The sequence below is a fragment of the Octodon degus genome, unplaced genomic scaffold (assembly GCF_000260255.1).
Source record: "Octodon degus isolate 3935 unplaced genomic scaffold, OctDeg1.0 scaffold00005, whole genome shotgun sequence".
Classification (NCBI taxonomy): domain Eukaryota; kingdom Metazoa; phylum Chordata; class Mammalia; order Rodentia; family Octodontidae; genus Octodon; species Octodon degus.
This window is the reverse complement of record NW_004524581.1, coordinates 27,908,932-27,927,187: the sequence shown is the minus strand read 5'-3', so window position 1 is coordinate 27,927,187 and position 18,256 is coordinate 27,908,932. Positions and strand designations below refer to the sequence as shown.

General features: G+C 42.3%; 1 protein-coding gene and 1 pseudogene across 1 annotated transcript in view; one reads left to right on the top strand and one right to left on the bottom strand.

The window, feature by feature from the left end:
* Dnah8 (dynein axonemal heavy chain 8) overlaps positions 1–18,256 on the bottom strand; it is a 313,541-nt gene that overhangs the window by 227,504 nt on the left and 67,781 nt on the right. Inside the window, exons 21-23 of the mRNA XM_004624185.2 lie at positions 10,476–10,611; positions 7,606–7,718; positions 4,886–4,992 (exon numbers count right to left, since the gene is read on the bottom strand). Of these exons, the coding sequence (XP_004624242.1) occupies positions 4,886–4,992; positions 7,606–7,718; positions 10,476–10,611 (356 nt within the window). The remainder of the gene's footprint in view (positions 1–4,885; positions 4,993–7,605; positions 7,719–10,475; positions 10,612–18,256) is intronic.
* LOC105742599 lies at positions 14,029–16,208 on the top strand (annotated as a pseudogene).

Below are 18,256 nucleotides of genomic sequence, written 5' to 3'. Positions count from 1 at the left end.
TCTCTCTCTCTCTCTCTCTCTCTCTCTCTCTCTCTCTCTCTCTCTCTCTCTCTTTCTGTTGTAACCATTTAACAACATTTACTAAAGACTTTCTTAGCCTTCCCTGTGACAATAAGGGGTGAGAATATCAACAAAAGCACTCACCTTCATAAACCTTTATATATACATTCTACAAGGTTCAACAGGGTGTTTGTGGTCAAAGTTTTCCAAAAACAGATTTTTTTTATTTTAAAGAGAATACAAAATGGTTTGGAAGGAAGCAAGGAAAGAAAGAAAGAAAGAAAGAAAGAAAGAAAGAAAGAAAGAAAGAAGAAAAAACTAGAAATACAGAATTTCACTAAACAAAATAATAGGAATTTGACAACGATTGTTGTAGTACATAATACTATCTTCGAATTAGTTATTTAGATTACCAGCTATAAACATGCAAAATTGGATCAAAAATCAAGAAGAAAGCTTGAGCATGAACTGCTCCTTTCAGTAGACCAGCAGCCTCACTTGTACACAGACCCAGAGTAACGCATGCAGTAATGAAGCCGTGTGGGAACACCTACAGAGCTGCAAATTGGTTGGGCCATCACCGTCTCTTTTGACTTATGTGAGTCGGTTTTTCATCATGGTAACAAAACACCTGAGAATAACCACTTATACAGGAAAGGTTTACTTTGGCTTCCGGGCTCAGAGGTTTTAGTGCACGGTAGGCCTGTGCACTGCTCTTAGGTGAGGCAAAATGTCCTGATGGGAAAGCAAGGTGGGGCCACGCGGCACACTGCACAGCAGCCAGGAAGCAGAGAGAGAGAGAAGGGCCTGGGGACCAGGGAGAGAACACAGTCCTCAGGGTCACAAGCCTATGATTGACTCTTTTTCATAACTCACTTCTGAGTAATGCCCCCCAAAATTAGGATCCCATTCATGCCGATGACGAAGTTGAAAACCCTTAAGATCCCATCATTTCCCAAAGCCCGTCACTTGCAACCCAGCCCTTAGCACATGACTCCTTGGGGACTGTTGGAATCAAGGCCTCGACAGAAGGCCACCCCTGTTCTAGATGAAGCAAAGCAAACGTTCCGTTCTCTTTCTCTGGGAATGCAAGGACTGCCGTTACTGATGGACACCGCCACTTGGAAGGACAAGTGGATCGGGGTGAGTGGGAATCACAAGATGCATACACACACCTGGGTCCTAAAGGGGACACCGTACTTTTAGCACTCAAGGCTAATGATTTCTAGGTAACCTATTATTGCAAGGAGCTCTTTGAACTAAAAGCAAGCAAACAAAAGCCTTCTAATTCGTAGCCTCCCTGTGATACTTGAGCCACATCAACAGAACGAGAAGAGCTGTACATGACACAGGGCATAGTCTGAGAACCAGAAAGGGTTCCCACGAATACGAGCAGCTGAGCTGAAGGGGCCGTGAGCAGCACCTGGATCACGCAGCAGCGCGGTTAGCAAGTCACTGGGTCAGCGGGAGCAATGCCCCTAGCTTTCAGGGGCAAAACACAAAGAGAGATTATTTAAAGAAAAAGACAAAGAAAGAAAAGGAAAAAGGATAAAAAGATGAGTAACATTTATTGAATGTTTAGTGTAGTCCAGGTGCTTTCCGTTTTTCTGTGAATTAGCACATTTCACTCTCAAATGAACTTTATGAAGCAGATCCTGTGATTATGATTTCTATTTTATAGATAGGGAAACCCAGAAAAGGAAAAGCTAAGGAACTCAGCACCGAGGTACTTTGCTATCAAGTGTTTTGCCTTACATAGGCATAGGAAATTAAACAAAGTGCTTCTTTAATCTTAACTGACTTATTTTCTCACATTAGAAAAATTCCGCATGCCTAAGAAGATTGAGGAGGGGACTATATTCAAGCACATAATTTGTGAATTTCAATAATTTTTTTAAAGTATGCGAACATCAAAACAACTGTGTTATGGTTTGTGTATAGGTGTCCCCCACAGCCTCATGCAGTCTTGGGGAGCTTCTGGAGTTTGTGATTGATTATTGTGGGTGTGGATGCTGCACCTGCCCTGGAGCAGGGAATCTGCACTATGGTGCAAGGACCCGAGAGAGGCTGGCTGGCTGCCTGACTTGCTGCCACTCTCTTCACTCTCGTTTTTTGCCACTGCCCTGGACAGCTGCTCTCTGCCAGGTGCCACCCTGCCTTGGAGCCAGCTGAGTGTGGACTGAAACCTCCACTGACTGCGGGCTAAATAACCCTTTCCTTCCTTCATTTTGGGTGTCAGGTATTTGTCCCAGCAACAAGAGAAGAGTGAGACAAACTGCTTAGCAGCAGAATTCTCATCTGAAAACTAAGATAAAAGCATAGTATTTATGTGAGAGAGACAGATTGTACTCAGGAAGACCAAACTAATATCTGTGCATGAGAATGAAACTAAGATTTTTTTTTTTGTACTTTTTTTGAGACAGGGTCTCACTATGTAGTTGAGGCTGGCCTTGAGCTCACTTTGTAGGCCAGCCTGGTCCTGATCTCACAGCAATCCTCCTGCCTCAGCCTCCGGAGCGCTGAGATTATAGGTATGCACCAATGCACCGGGATAACAAAAACATTTCGCACAAGCAAGGATATTTGGGTATTATCCTTGGGTGTCCCTCTCCAAGAATTACTTAAGTGCTACAGAACTCATGAATGAATGTGGCAGTGTGAGTTCATTCTTCGGAAACAGTTTTTTGTGCCAAACACATCACACTCATGCGCTGATGCACAGGATCTGCGGATGTTCAAATACCAGACATGAAACAGGAATGGACCACAAACACCAGAGCAGCCTGGCCAGGGCTCTGGCTTCTCAGGTGGGGGCAATGACACGAGGCAGGATGGCTCTTGCAGCTTTGGGAAATGACCGTGCTCTGTGTGAGACACGACAGCTTCTGCCAAGATCACCGCATAAAGCCAGAAACCAAGTGTCTCCCTGCACTGGGGGGGGCAAAGGCAAAACACCAGAAAGACAGTCCACCTCCTGCCTGAAGCTTCTGTCTGGGAAAAGAAGCAAACCCACAGCTTCCCTGATAGGACACTAAGTCCGCCCTCTTGTTTTTTCCCCAGGCTGAGCCTGCCATAACCGCAGTCTCTCTCCAGGGGGCAGCACCTGAGCACAATTGAGAGCTGGTTCTGTACTACCTCGCGAGGGTTACCTGGAGGCAAAAGCGGAAATCCTGGCCTGGGGAAAAGGAAAAACACGAAAACAGAAAGACCTCTTGCTCAAAGAGGACCCACACACTAAAATCTCAACAGGCGTGCAAGAATCTAAGAGTAAGAAAGAGAGAAATAAATCGAAAATTGAAAGAAAAACTCACTCCAGATAAAATGCTGTTTGGAGACACGGAAAAACTCTAAATAGCTTGAGATTTCAACAAGATAAAAGATTGTCTTCCCAAGGAAGATTAACAAAACAAAACAAGTCTAACCTAACAAGGTAAAAATAATACAGTATCTGAAGAATGGGGGAAAAGCATTCATTTAAATATTTAAAATACAATCACTTCTCTGCTTTTTGGCTAAGACCAAGTGTAAATATTGAAAATGCAGTAGATACCACAATCTTTAGAACAGACCATAATATATAACCAAACAATTACACAATCACAATAGCAACAGAGTAGTTAGGAAAGGGCTCAACATTTGTAAGCACGCCTTTTCTCTGGAGAACTGATCTATGGATTCAGTGCAACTTAAATAACACCCCCCTCCCTCCCCGTGTTGGTTTTTCTACAACTCTTGCTTGGTGACTAATAACTGTGGAAAAGCTTTACCCTACCTAAGCATAAAAATCAATACCATGTGGATTAAATCTCTAAACATAAAAGACAAAAACTACAAAGCCTTTAGGAGGCATTATAAAGTAGGAAAGAAGTTTTTTCAAAAAGACATAAAAATCCCACCTCACTTACAAACAGTTGATAAATCTGAATATCTTAACCAAAAAATTGATACTTCTGAAAAAATTTTAAATTCCACAAAGAAAAAAAAAAGAAAATTAATATACTACAGGAAATAAGACAGAACTGAAAGGTGGTATTTAATGTATTATTATCAATCAAGTAATACACTGAACTATTTATGACTCACTCCATTCCAATAAAAAAAACAGATCCCCCCCCCAAAAAAAATCTTCATCATTTTTAAGAGAGAGAAAAAAATGAGCTATATATACACAAAAATATATGCCATCTCATCAATCGCCAGGAAAATGAGTCAAAGTCCCAATGAGATGTTGTTTTACACCCATTTCTTGTGTTAGCAAGAACTTTTTAGTTGAACAGTACCGTTTGCAAGGATGCCACACTATGGCCACTCTCATGCTGAGCCCTGCCCGGGAGGCGGAGGCACTCTGGTGCCCTAGGACCCCTGAAGTCCACTCTTCACAGCTACAATAGGAGACAGGTGACAGGTATGTCCACAGAGGCCTTATCAGATCACCTTAGGCTGGCAATAATCCAGATGACTGTCCCCCGTGAAACAGGTGAATAAACTGCACATACTCCAAATACATGAGAATAACCCTGTCAACCTAGAATAACTGCAAAGGCGTCGCACTGAGCACAGGCCGACTACAGACAAGTTGTGTAGCAGGGACGGAAGCAAGTGGGAGCGATAAGGAGGAGACAGCGAGCAACACTGGGTCCTCAGGCGAGCCGCAGGAGCACTGGCCAGGGGCCTGGCTGTCTCCCTACCCCTGGCCTGGCTGCGAGAAACGTCTCTGGTCATTTGCTCACTGTAGCATTATGCAAATGTCTTCAGACAGCCTTTTCATGAGTGCTACATTTTACAGTTTATGATTTTAAAATTAACAATCTAATCAAGAGATACAATTGGAATTACAACATTACGGGCAGTGTTACCAGACAAATATGACATATTTTCGACTTGCCTCACAACAAATATTCTTCTTTTCATTGTGTCCAAGGATAATCGTGTAGCTTTTTGAAGACTGTCTAATAATTGATGAGAGAAAAAAGCATAGACCTCTTTGCATTCCTGCAATAAGAAGCCATGTTAAAATTGGTATACAAAATAAACTTCTAACATCCCCAAAGCAAAGACACAATAATAGAAGTGATATGTGAAAGGTGAGAACTAATAAACTATACTGTTTCAATAACGCTGTAGAAATAAATGCAATCCTATGTCACTTGTCTGTATTTTTTTAGACAGTATGTAAGAAATGCACTTGCACAAACTCTCTACCAAATTAGGAGTTACTCAAAAATCAAAACTCAAAAGTAATTTATTCAAAATAATCCTGGCTTGCTTAATAGTCAACAATTAAGTTAACTTACTAAAACCAACAAAAAGGCAAATTTCTAAGAGAAAATTAGAGTAATCTCTGAGTACAGTGAAAGATAGTAAAAATCTGAGGGTAGATGACAGTTTGAAAGAATTTATGCAAAAGTGTTCAGTGTTTTTTGTTTTGTCTTTCAGAGGCAGGGTCTTGCTATGCAGTTGAGGCTGGCCTTGAGCTCACTTTGTAGCCCAGGCTGGTCTCAAACTCGCAACAATCCCCCTGCCTCAGCCACCAAGTGCTGGAATTACAGGCATGTGTGATCAGGTTTTTTAATTTATGGGAACCAAATAAACCTAAAACATCTTATACTGCTTACAGGATTTAGAAAGAGTGTTTATTTAACTCTATTAGGAGGAAATAGAGTTAAATTTCTCTATATTTCTAAATATAGTTTTGGAAACTATCCTCAATAGTCCTTTTTATAGACTTTATATTTAAAATTTGCCTGAGTCATATTGTGAAGACTGTTGCTGTTCTAATTACTTGTGTGATTTACATTCTAATTTGTTAATTTAAGAATATCATAACCTGACCATAGCATCCTTCTTGTAATCAGGGACGATGAAGAACTACCAAAAAACTGTAGTCTAGCTTTTTTAAAAATATGTTATTAACTTTCTCAGTGATCTACAATGAGTTATGGATTGTATTTGAAAAATAAGGTCTTATTTATGGAAGGAATTACTCTAGGGAAAACAATCTACGGCCAAGCTGTGTTTTTAATATCCTTCTACACTGCATGTCTGTTTATGTTATAAAATTTGGGTTTTTTTTTTTCACATTTTCTATGCTAGCATGGTAGATCATTAGAGAACCTGTTTGAGGATAAAAGTTGGATACAAATAAATAACATTCAACAATGAACCTGATGACACCAAAGCACTTCAAGCGTGGGGCAACTATCAGGGCCTGCCTGGGGGTCTGAGCACAGGAGGATGAATCTCTGGTCCTCAAGGAACTCACGGGGCGGGGAAACAGAGCTACACGGTGAACCATCTAACCCTGCACCACGGCTTGATCTTCTCTCCATGCCCTTCCTTCCCACAAGAGGAGTTTACGAGCTTATTGGTCAGCACATAGAACAGGCACTGAGCCAGCAGGCGGAGGCCCCAACATCTTTCCTGTCCCCTTTTTTTGTGTTTCCAGATGTGGAATTCAGGGCTTTGCCCATGCTAGTAGGCAGGTGCTCTTCCACTGAGTCACACCACCAGGCCAAGCCCCAGAGAGCCACACAGCCAGGGCCATGTTCTGGCCTCTGTTCCTCACTACTGGGGACCTTGACCCTTGGAAGTTTCAAAGGAGATCCAGGTTCAGTTGGGTCGGAAGAGTTAAAGAACGAAGCAAGACATACATATCAAGCTAAATGACAGGCACTGACATGATCAGATTATAAGTTACAGAGACCTTCCTGGCAGCTTGGTGCTGAGACAGAGGTGACTACAGGGATGCAGCTCCAGGTGACCGCACCCAGAGAAGCTTGCTCAGTCTTGCTCCGGACCCAGCCCGAGTGGAAAGGCAAGGGCTCAGAGGTGCACGCACTCCCTGGGTGCAGCGGGCCCTGCCCGGCCGCATCCCGGCTGCCTGCTTCCTGAGGCAGGGAGGGCTAAGGTTAGGCTCTAGACTGCAGGAAAGTTCTTCCCAATCAGCTGGCAATACCATGCCTGAGCAAGAAGGGGAAAATGAAAACAGAACAAATGCGCCTTGTTTATTTCCAAAACTGTATTAACCTGTGCAGCAGTAAGTGAAACAGGAAAAGAATGAAAAGGAGGTGGGCACGAAAGAGCGCCCCGTGCCAGCTTTCCAACTCATTTCAGCACCGCCCGCCCATCCGGGGTTTCTTGAAAGCAGAGGCCACAGTTTGTTGGCAGTGCTAATCTAAAATACACATCCCTGGGCTCCAAGGGAATCAAAATCAGGACTTGCAACACAGATCACTCCGCTACGTGCAGCGACTGAACACAAAGTCCTCCGCTCTGAGTCACCTGGACTGGAGCTGCCCTCGCGGAAGCCGCAGTTACTGTGTGAGGACTCACAGCCGCTCACGATGCGGGTGGTAGGAGGTAAGCTGTAAGCAATAGAATCGCATCAGAAGCTGAAGATGCAGGAGGACACGCTAGGGACACAGCGGCATGATCCAGATCTGCCCGATCCTACAGTGTGAAGCTAAAAATTTGATTTTCTGGGTTCTGTTATACATTAGACACAGATTCATCGCAGAACTGCCTGGAGGATGCACCTGTAAGGATTGTCCACAATCTTTAGTCTCCCTTCTGTGAAACTGCCCCGGGTTGTTTCACAATAAATACCTTTTTAAATTCATCTTCTTTATCATTAGCATCATCCACATTCACATCAGTGTCATAATCAGCGTTGTCACCGTCTTCTGCTTCATTTCCAAAAACAACATGTTTCTGGTGTTCTGTAGATAAAAAGAAATACCATGTATATTTTTAGTGTGAAGTTTATTCTCAATGGCTAAACCTTCTTGGGAAGTTCCTTTTTAAAAAGCTCTTACTTAAATTTTTTTTTAATTTTATCTTCACTTTATTTTGCATTTGTTCATATAGGAGTCATCCTTGAATTCAATTTAAAACATTCTTCCCAATAGAATCATCATCCCTCTAAGAAACACATTCTGTAGATATACTCTGTCTTAGTATCAGGAATTCATAAAAATTTTTAAAGGGTTTTTAAATTAAATTTATTGATACATTAAAAGGATTCTACATATTACATTTTTAAATTAGCTGGACTTCTGTTGGGATTTCTTTTTCTTTTTTTTAGTACAAGGTCTATAGGGTCTTACTACACAGATCGGACTCGTAGTGATCCTCCTGTTTCCACCTCCCAAAAGCTGGGACCACAGGCTTGCGCCACCACACCCAGTCTCATTTGCTGTCTCAGCAGGCCCTGGGGAGGGTAGCACAGCATGTGCTGTCAGGGTTCAAACCCCAGTCCCTGTGCCTGCCTAAGTAGGTGCTTTGATCTGCTGAGCTATCTGGCAGGCTTTCTTTTTGGGGGGTGGGGAAGTACTGGGAATCGAACTCAGGACCTTGTGCTTGCCAGGCAGGCATTGCACCAATGAACTTCACCACTGAGCTATATTCCAGGCCCTCTACTGAGTTTTCTGACTTAATGAGCTGGTGTTTTTTGGTTTCTGATACTTTTAATAAAAGATAATTGAGCCACATGCCTGTAATTCCAGCTCTTTGGGATGCTGAACACAGACAGATCACTACAAGTTCGATCTACATAGTGAGACCCTGTTAGACCTTGTGCTAAAATACAAAAACAAAACAAAACAAAAATAAATAAATAAAGAAAAATAAAAGCTAATTGAACTAAGTGAAAATCCCTAAGAGCTGAGAAAACATGCTGTCCATACTCATTCGAGGCACTTTCTCCTCCTGGCCACTACTGACATAGTGCTGGGGGTCCACGGGTAATTGTGGGGCTGGATGATTTGTGTTGAGCTCTGTCCTGTAAGACACTGAGTAGCATCCTAGGCCCTACCCACTGGAAGCCAGTACAGCGCCCCCCCAACACACACACACACACACACACACACACACACACACTGTGTGACAGCCAAAAACATCTCCAGATGTTGCCAGATGTGTTCAGGGAGCTAAAATCCTGAATCCTCCCTCAGCTCTACTGAGAGCCAATGCTCCAGGCAGCACCTCCCTGCCTTTTCCTTCTTACAGTGTCCTTTACACACGATCTCCTCTTGACTGCAAAGTTCACCTCTTATTCCAAACAGCCAGTCCCTCACTTGCGCCCTACTTCAGAGGTGTTGGTAATTAGCTAACCAAGCTTGCCTCTAGTCCACCGGCCCACCAGCCACCTGCCTCACGCAAAACCCCGCAGAGGGGTGGTCAGAAGGGTGGGAATTCAGGCAAACAGGGCTCATGAGTGGCGAACACATCTGCTTCTAACACTAACAAGTAAAACCTTCAACTACAAATTCCTAACTTTATCAGTTCTTAGAGTTTGAAAACAAACCTTCAAATACAAGTTTTCCCTTGAAGTTTATTCAAGGAGTCTAAAGAGCTAGGACAACAATCTGAGCAAAAATGAAAATCTCAGGTTCTTAAACTGTAGTTTAGAAACCAAGAAGCAAACAAACTCCCCTACTTGAAAATCACTTCCTAGCCAGGTGTGTTGGCGCACGCCTGTAATCCCTGCACTTGGGAAGCTGAAGCAGGAGGGTCACTGAGTTTGAGGCCAGCCTGTACTTCAAAGTGAGACCCTGTCTCAAAAATTTTAAAAATAAAGAAAGAAATGGAAAATCACTTATTAAAATTCTCTGCCACTGGGGGCCAGGGAGATAGTTCAGTAGAATATGCACCTGCCTGGCAAGTGCAGGGTCCTGAGTTCAATCCCCAGTACAAAAAAAAAAAAAATCCCTGCCACTGATAAGGAAGAACCAAATTCAGCAGCTTTTCTCTTGGGCTCATTAGAAACATGTTTACTGAAATTATCTCAACATTGAACTTTCTTGGGAAAAAATGAGACTGAAATCAGAAGGAAAGGATTAAAATTATTTCAGCCACTTTAATCATGTGCCTTGTCATAGATTTGTCTCAAGACAAATGGTGAAAGGAGAGATTTTCCCTTTTTCCTAGACAAGAAAACTGAACGAGGACAATGAGTGTTTTGGCCAAGTCAGAAGTTAGTTAGGACATAACACTTTCTAGGGTGTTCTTTAATTAAAGGGGCACGATCTCTGCTTCCTTGGGAACACACCGCTCTACCAGGCCCCTGTGCCCTATACTCTGAGCCCCAAAATGGGTCAAAGTAGGAATGCAAGGTTTATTCCATTCAGAGGAGGGTCTAGGAGGGAAAATGCCTTTCAACACAGTCTCACTCAAGTGAGGTTTTCCAAATTCATGAAAAGTACAGGTGCTGCTCTTGCTGGGTGCACTGAGGCTGTGCCCCAAAAAGTTAACATAAGCAGGCCTGCTGGCAAGACTGGCTTCCATTTGACTTCAGAACCTGGATTTCAAAAGGGTTCCTACTAACTCCTAAAGGACCAAAGAGCTCACTGGTCACAGGAGCAGGAACGCGATTCCCGCTGAACACCTGTGCTCCTCCTTGGCATCTGGGATTTTGCCACCCACTATAGAGAAGTATCTGTGCCCCTTGGAACTCGCGCGTTGACCAGGGAAATTACCTGGTGATGGTTTCGCCTTTTCTCCAGTGTTCTTAACTTCATAAATTTGCTCAAATATTAGTATAAGTTCTTTGACGGCTTCCTCCACGTGCCTGCTCTTGTGATTTATAATATCAGCCCATTCTTTTGTGTACGTCTATGGAATAAAGAAATGGCTATTAACTTTGAGATGCCTAAACACTGAAAATTGCAAATAAAACTTTAATTTATAAAACTACAATTGATTTCACGTGAAAATAACTAAAGGCCCTGGGGGCACAGCTACTTTGAGGAGTAGCACACTCACAGTCCCAGGTTTGATGCTGACACCACAAAGAAAAAGTAAATAAGGTACAGGTGCCCAGGGTTTCACATCTGAAATTGCCAGTGGCTAAAAGCATAGCTTCTGAAATAAAGGAGAAAGAAGGAAATCCAAACTCTTTGATCGTGTCGTGCCTGACACGATCAGAAAGACAGATGGAGAGTGGAAAGATTTCGTCTTAAATTGAAAATGAGATACATGGCTTTAAAGGACCAGCCCAAATGTCACTTTAAGATTTCAATGAGATAGAGGTTTCAAATGAGTGTGATGTTGTATGCCAGGCAACAAGAGTTTAAATGTTCCTCAACTAATTTTATTAATTCAATCACATTCTTTTGGGATAGTTTCACAGATTGAAAAACCGAGGCTCAGAGAAAAATAAAGAATTTTCCCAGATCACACAACAGTTGGCAAGGACTGGGGCTTCAAATCAGCTTTGTCTGGTTCAAAAAGCCTGCCCTTGCCCTTCTAACTTCTTCTAGTAGTCAGCAAAGGTTTTAGGAAGAAGATGAGAGCTAGTCAAATTCAGAGAACAAAACTAGCTTATAAAATTGAAGACATCTTGGATCACAGCTACCAGTCCCTACGTATGTTGAAAGAAGAGTGGAGGGAAGGCAGGCAGCAACTTGGGCCTGCAAGAAAACGTCTGTGGAGGAACCTGAGACTGTCCGTGCTGGCTGGTCCCCAACAAGCTTGGAGAGGCCCCACATTCCCATGTCCCTATACCTTCCTTTTTTGCCTACCTCATCTGAATATGAACCTACTCCCTTTTGTCTTCAGTCCAAGGGAAGCAGCGTGCCTCTTCCTACCCGAAGACGTTCTCTCACCCTTTCCATCCCCACCAGCTCTTCTGACCCAGCTTCACCATCTCCTCATTTATCCCTTTTGATTTACTCAGCACAGGGCTGAGCCCTTGAACAGAAATGGTGGCTGGAGCCACTTCTGCTAGAAGAGAAATGAACGTCAACAGAGTGGACACTACAGTGGATGTTGCTGGACTGGAGGCTATGTTTATATGCTCCCCCTGCCAGGAAATCTTCTAAGAACAGAACTGAAGTAGGACAGAGGTGGTCCTGGGGACAAGGGGCAGAGAGTCCCACAAAAGTGTAGACACCTCTTTTTCTCCATCTTCCTTCGCTAACAATGCTTGGATTGTGCCCTCCGCTTATCCTCCTGTCTGACTGCAAGGACCAGGTACTCTGTAACTACAGCGGGACGCCAAGATCTCTCCAAGGTGAGAACAGTCACCAATTAGAGCCTACATGGAAGAAATCCCCTAAAACAGGAGGAAAAAGTCTCTAAAATAATGCCATACTCATGACCCAAGGAAAAGTACCAGCCCCAGCCCTTTCCAGGCCCCAGGTGATGCCCTAAAAGCTAGTCCCATTGCTATGTTATTGAACCAGTCTTAACCTCTCCATCAACGTTGTGCCCCCTTTAGCTGCTCAAGCTGAAGTCTCTTCTTTTCTCTCTCTAATTCACCTAATAAATTGCCTTTGCTCCTCACTGACACCTCCTGAGATGCTTTTTTGATGATAAGGGTTAAACTGACTCCATGGGTGATTTGAGGTCCCCATCTCCTTTCTGGAGAATCTTCTCAGACCCTATCTAGTGACAGAACCAGAGTTAAGTGTGGCAGGCTGAGTATGGATGTTTATCTTAGGACTCCCCTGTCACCTCCAGGAACTTCAACAATGACAACAAAATAGTAATCCTCTAAAAAAATTTACAAAAATGAATGGGAGAATGCCACATACATTCTTATGTACATTTCTCATATTGTATAATAATAACCTTAATGAGATTCAACAATTGGTGCCACGGGAACTGAATATCCACCTCAAAAAATGAAATCGGGCTGGGCCTGATTGTGTACAAAAGAGAAAGAAAGGAAGAAAGAAAGAAAGAAAGAAAGAAAGAAAGAAAGAAAGAAAGACAGACAGACAGACAGACAGGCATAGTGGTGTACACTTGTAAATCCAGCACACAGGAGGTGGAGGCAGGAGGACTACTGTGAGTTTGAAGCCAATCTGGGCTACAAAGTGAGCTCAAGGCCAGCCTGACCTGTATAGTGAGACCCTGTCTCAAAAAAGATTAAAAAAAAATGTGTACATGTAATGCAACAACATTATTCATATAACACTCAAAGAGAACAACCAGCCCCAATAGGTATCAGCTAAGTAGATAACTAAGATGTACTATAACCTGTCAATGTATTATTTTTTTACTTGCATTATTTTTTAATTTTTTCCATAATTTTATTGACAGACAAATAGCAATGAGACAGTTTCAAACCAAATTGGTAGGACAGTTTCAATAATTAACACATTGCATACTCTCTTCCTAGTGGTTACTTGCTATAAAAGATGCAGACATGATATCCTATTTACAAACACTATTACAACAAATCCCTCTATTCATTAAGAGAATGTAACTATATATCTATCCTAACCATTTTGAATACACAGATACAAAATGGACATTCATTTATATATCCCTTTTGTTTAGTTCCATCATTTGAATATTATAGGTGTGTTAACTCAGTAAAAGACTCTAAAAGAGTCCAGTAATCCATAATAGTCAATGTATTATTGATAACACATAAAAGGACATTCTGATACATATGACACTGAATGAACTTCGAAAACAATAAGTGAAAGAAGCCAGTTACAAAAGACCACATGTTGTATGATTCCATTTGAATGAGATGTCCAGAACAGACAAATCAATAGAGGCTAAAACTAGGTCAGTAGTTGGCTTAGAGCTGGGAGAGTAGAGAGGAAATGAGCACGGTTGCTGATAGGTGTAGGGTTTCTTTGGGGATAACAAAAATGTTCTATAATCGACTGTGGTAATAGTTGTACCACCTTGTGACCATACTAAAAACCATTAAGTGGTATGGTTCAGATGTTTGAGTTGCGTGGTGTGTGAACTTCATCTCAAGACAGCTGTTAAAAAATAGTAATTAATGCCAGAAATAATTTGAGCCAGAAATTAGGGAAGAAAAATTAATAGAAGATGGAGACAGGAAGCAAGCATGTATGAGGATATGGAAAAGCAAAAAGAGATTGCGGGGAGATGGTATTTTTTGTTAAGGAGAAGGTGAAAGCATGCTAGACTACTGGCAGGAGGGATCTAGCAGAGTGCAAACAGAAGACAGAGAGGAAGTCCGGCGTGGCCCGGTCAGCAGGAAGGCAAGAAGGCGTGGAATCTGCCGCCCATTTGGAGGGCTGTGATTTTGAAGAAGTAGACATGGTCTCCACGGAACCAGAAAGAAGGAAAGATGGCTACAGAAGGAGCCCGCAACGTAATTGGGGGAAATACCTGCATGGTTTTAACTTAGAAACCTGCAAGTAATACCTGCTACTCTGTCAGGACCGCCTTTCCAGACATACCGGCTGCCCTCCTGGCTAGCCCTTTCTCTCTCCTGCCCTCCTCCCTGGAGACGGAAGCTGGCTGCTGGGACTCCAGCTGCTCCTCGCGTGTCCCTCAATATGAGGTACCAGAGGAAGACAGGCTAGAGAACAGAGTGGTGACGTCTTTCTTTCCCACGCCCTCCTTGCTTTGAGCAGCATCTCTGTTTTGTAAATATGATCTGAAACCACCATTTGGCCCAAATTAACCTCATCCCAACAGATCAGGGTCACGCATGCCATGTTCCCAAATCTGATTTCTGCCCGCAGTGTTACCTCACGTGTCCTGCCTTTCAAATCATATTTTGTCTGCTACAATGACCTGTCAGATGGTAGGCTTGTAGAACCTTAAATCCCTCCCGGGCAGTGACTGTGGCATATTGAATGGCAAAGGTGCTCTTCAAAATTGAGCCTCCTGCCCTTGTCTGCCAGCATTGAGACTCGCCTAGTAATAGCACTTTCTTCTGCTGTGCCACTAATACAAACACCACGTGCATACTCGGTCACACTCAGCTTATCTCAGTTTTGTTCCTTTGTGCGATGTGTTTCTCTTTCTATGCACATAAGAGCTCTTACTGACTTGTGTATTCAAAGCAAATGCTCTTCAATAGCATGCGCTTCCCTTGCCCAATAACTAGTGTCAAAATAGTTATAAATACCTACTACAAGAAGATGATTCATTATAAGCGAGACAAAAAGACAGGAAATTCCCCTATTCCTTTGTACTGTGTAGATGGGTGAGGCCTGCTATGAAGCACATATAGTCAATTTCTAGAAGTGGTGAGAAGAAAGAGGCAGGCAGGAAATCACCCCAGGCAGGAGAAGGGTCATGTCTTTGGAAAAATTCAATTGTTGAGAAATGATCAATGCAATTTGAAGGACTCTTGCTTCTACAGAAGAATGGGATGATGGGATGCCTGGATACAGGGATTCTAGGATGCCAGGATGCAATGATGCTGGGATGCAGGGATGCCAGGATGCAGGGATGCTGCGATGCTGGGATGCCAGGATGCAGGGAACACAGCAGGCAGGGGAAGTCCCAGGTGAATGGTTTGCAGCTGATGGGTCAATTGCTGTGTAACCAATCCAGGCTGAAAGAGGGATTGAGAGGGTTCCAAAGGGAAGTCTCTTGGAGAGGAAGGATGAGACTGTGATACAATAGTGTTTTTAAAAGGATCTATAAAACAGGAGATGATGTGAAACAGCAGAAAAAATTTCATTGTTGTATAGAAAAAGAACTATTGAGTATACACTAAGCAACTCTGTATTGACTGAGATTTACATAGGCATAGTAACACACTGCCACTACGGATACTTACTGTTTAACTGAAAATAATAATGTAACTATATTGAGAAGAGAAAGCAATTTGTTAAAGTAGGAAGAAAATAATGCTTCAATTTGTCAGCTCCAGAAGTGGTACCCCCTTCACTGCATTGCATTACTTAATTATACAGGAGAAATAATGTAAGAAATGTCTAAGAGTTAAATATGGATCCTTTCCTAGCACAAGACTGTGACTTCCAATGTTATTTTCACCCGTACAACTGGAAGGAAGAAAGATTCTGGGGACTCCAGGAAGGAGGAAATGAGTTTGCGGTACCCAGCGGTTATAGAAAAAAGGGTCCAGGACCAAAACGGTGGTGGCAGCGGTAGCCATGTCCTGGGTTTCTCAGCTGCTAGGACAGACCCACCTGCAGGTGGGGCAGCCTATGTCAGTGGCGCCCACGGTGGAGAAGGCTCAGCTTGCATGTGGAAGGCCCTCACCTTTTTCATGGCACTCCGGGGGTAGGAGCGAGTGTGCTGAATGTTTTCCTGAAGTCGCACCAGGGAGAGGAGGAGAGACCCGAGTTCATCGCCTACCCCCACCTCTGCACCAGGACCAAGCCTTTTCCTTGGGGAGATGGATACTGTGTTCCACAACTCTCATGTGAATCCACTTCTGACTGGCTATGAAGATGAATGAAGAGAACCTGGACCATCATTACCCAGGCACCAGGCAGCATTGCTCTGACTTGGACCATTACTCTGCACTCAGACCAGAAATGCGTACGGGACCTTAAGCTCACCTTCCTTACTTGTATCAAATGGTGACCATCATACTGATCTTCCATCCTTTTGCTTGTGCAAGAGATGACCTAAATAAATAACTTAAGACTCAGATTGGTCAATATATATGTATGCGTATATATATATATACATATATATATATACATATATATACATATATATATATATATATATATAGAAAGAAAGCCTTCACAGACAACTAAAATTATGTGAAAAAACACAGAAGCCAGCCAGAAGGATTTCACTGGACCAACATTGGAATCCTGAGCACGAGAAAGAATAGGACTGCAGGGGATTTGTCCTCCAAGTCCACAAAAATCCATAAATTCATAGTGACATTTTTTAAAAATTAAACTCTATTTTTACACAATGGATTATTATTTAACTATAAAACTGGATAAATTTGAGGCTTTTATCAGAAAATGGATGCAATCAGAGACCATACTCTTAAGTGAAATAAATCAGACCCACATGTGCAAATATCATGTTGTCTTCTTAGTGTAAGAACCCAAAAGAGAACACGGAATCTGAAGGGTACAATAGATACTGGGAAAGGGAATGAACCTGTGCAAAAGGAAGGAATTACTGAGATAAGAAGGACAGGACAGAGGGAGTGGGGGAAAGAGATATATCTATGTATGTAAGCAGGAGGGTTCGGATAATTGAACTGTGGATTTCTGCTGGTATATGGAAAGGAGCAGCTGAGGCTTAATTTTTTTGTTTTCTTTTTAATTTTCTTCCTTTTTTCTCTTCTTAATTTTTATAACTTTCTTTTTGCTTTGTTTTTGAATTTTGCTTCTGTATATCTGGTAATATGAACAACTAATTAAAAACAACACTATGCAATACTGTTGAATTACTTTTTTTTTTTTTCAGTACCGGGGATTGAACTCAGGACCCTGCGCTTACTAGGCAAGCACTTATTCTTCTGAGCTATCTCCCCGGTCCTCACATTATTTTGTTCACTGAAATTCTGTATCGTTTGTAATTTTTATTACTATTTTGTATTCTCTTTACAAAATAACAAAAATTAGACTCAATTATTATCTTCGAAGTTCCTAGTAGTGGGAAATCTCTTCTTTATACAAAGACGTTAACCACACATGCTCCAGTCAGAATACGGATGGTATGAGACTCCAGTAAAATGAATGAACAGAGCACTAGCCAAAGCTACTAAAGCCTTAAATGAACAGCGATTACACTTGAACTCAATAATCAATTTTAATATCTCTAAAAGGGTAACTACCTGGTATTATGGCCCTTTTGATGCAATAGTGAACATACGGGGTGCTCTACAAACTATTTGACGGGAAAAAAGAAAAAGAAATTAAACCTGAACTGAATCAAGCCTCCAGATCGACTTATAATTTACAGGAAATTTAGTGGACTGAGGTATAATAAATCATATTACCAGAATGCTAGAAAAAAGTCTAGAACACAGAAAGTTCTACAGAGCAAATGATTCAATTTCTTAAATTAAAAAAAAAGCATTAAAAGAAATAAGATGGGAAAGGTCTTAAATAGAAATTTCTGCAAAGAAAAGTAGACAAATGGCCAACAAGCACATGAAAAATTGTTCAGCATCAGTGGGCAGCAGGAAAATGTGAGTCAGAACCACAATGAGATTTCCCTTCATATCTATTAGACTGGCTGCTATCTCAACAAGGGAAAATAACAAACGTTGGGGAAGATGTATAGAAATTGGAATCTCCCTGCACCGCTGCCAGGAACGCAAAAGGGTGCCGCCATCCTGGAAAACAGGTTGGCAGTTCTTCAAAATGCTAAATATAGAATTACAGTATAACCCAGCAAGTCCACTGTTGTGTACATATCCAAAGCAATCGCAATCAGGGACTGAGGCATTCAGCTACACACCAGTGCTCACAGCAGCACTGCTCACAAGAGCCAACAAGTGCCGACAACCAAGGGGCCACCAAGACTGAAATGGACGGGACTGCGGTTCGACCCCCGGGCACCACATGCCACACCAGCCCTGCCC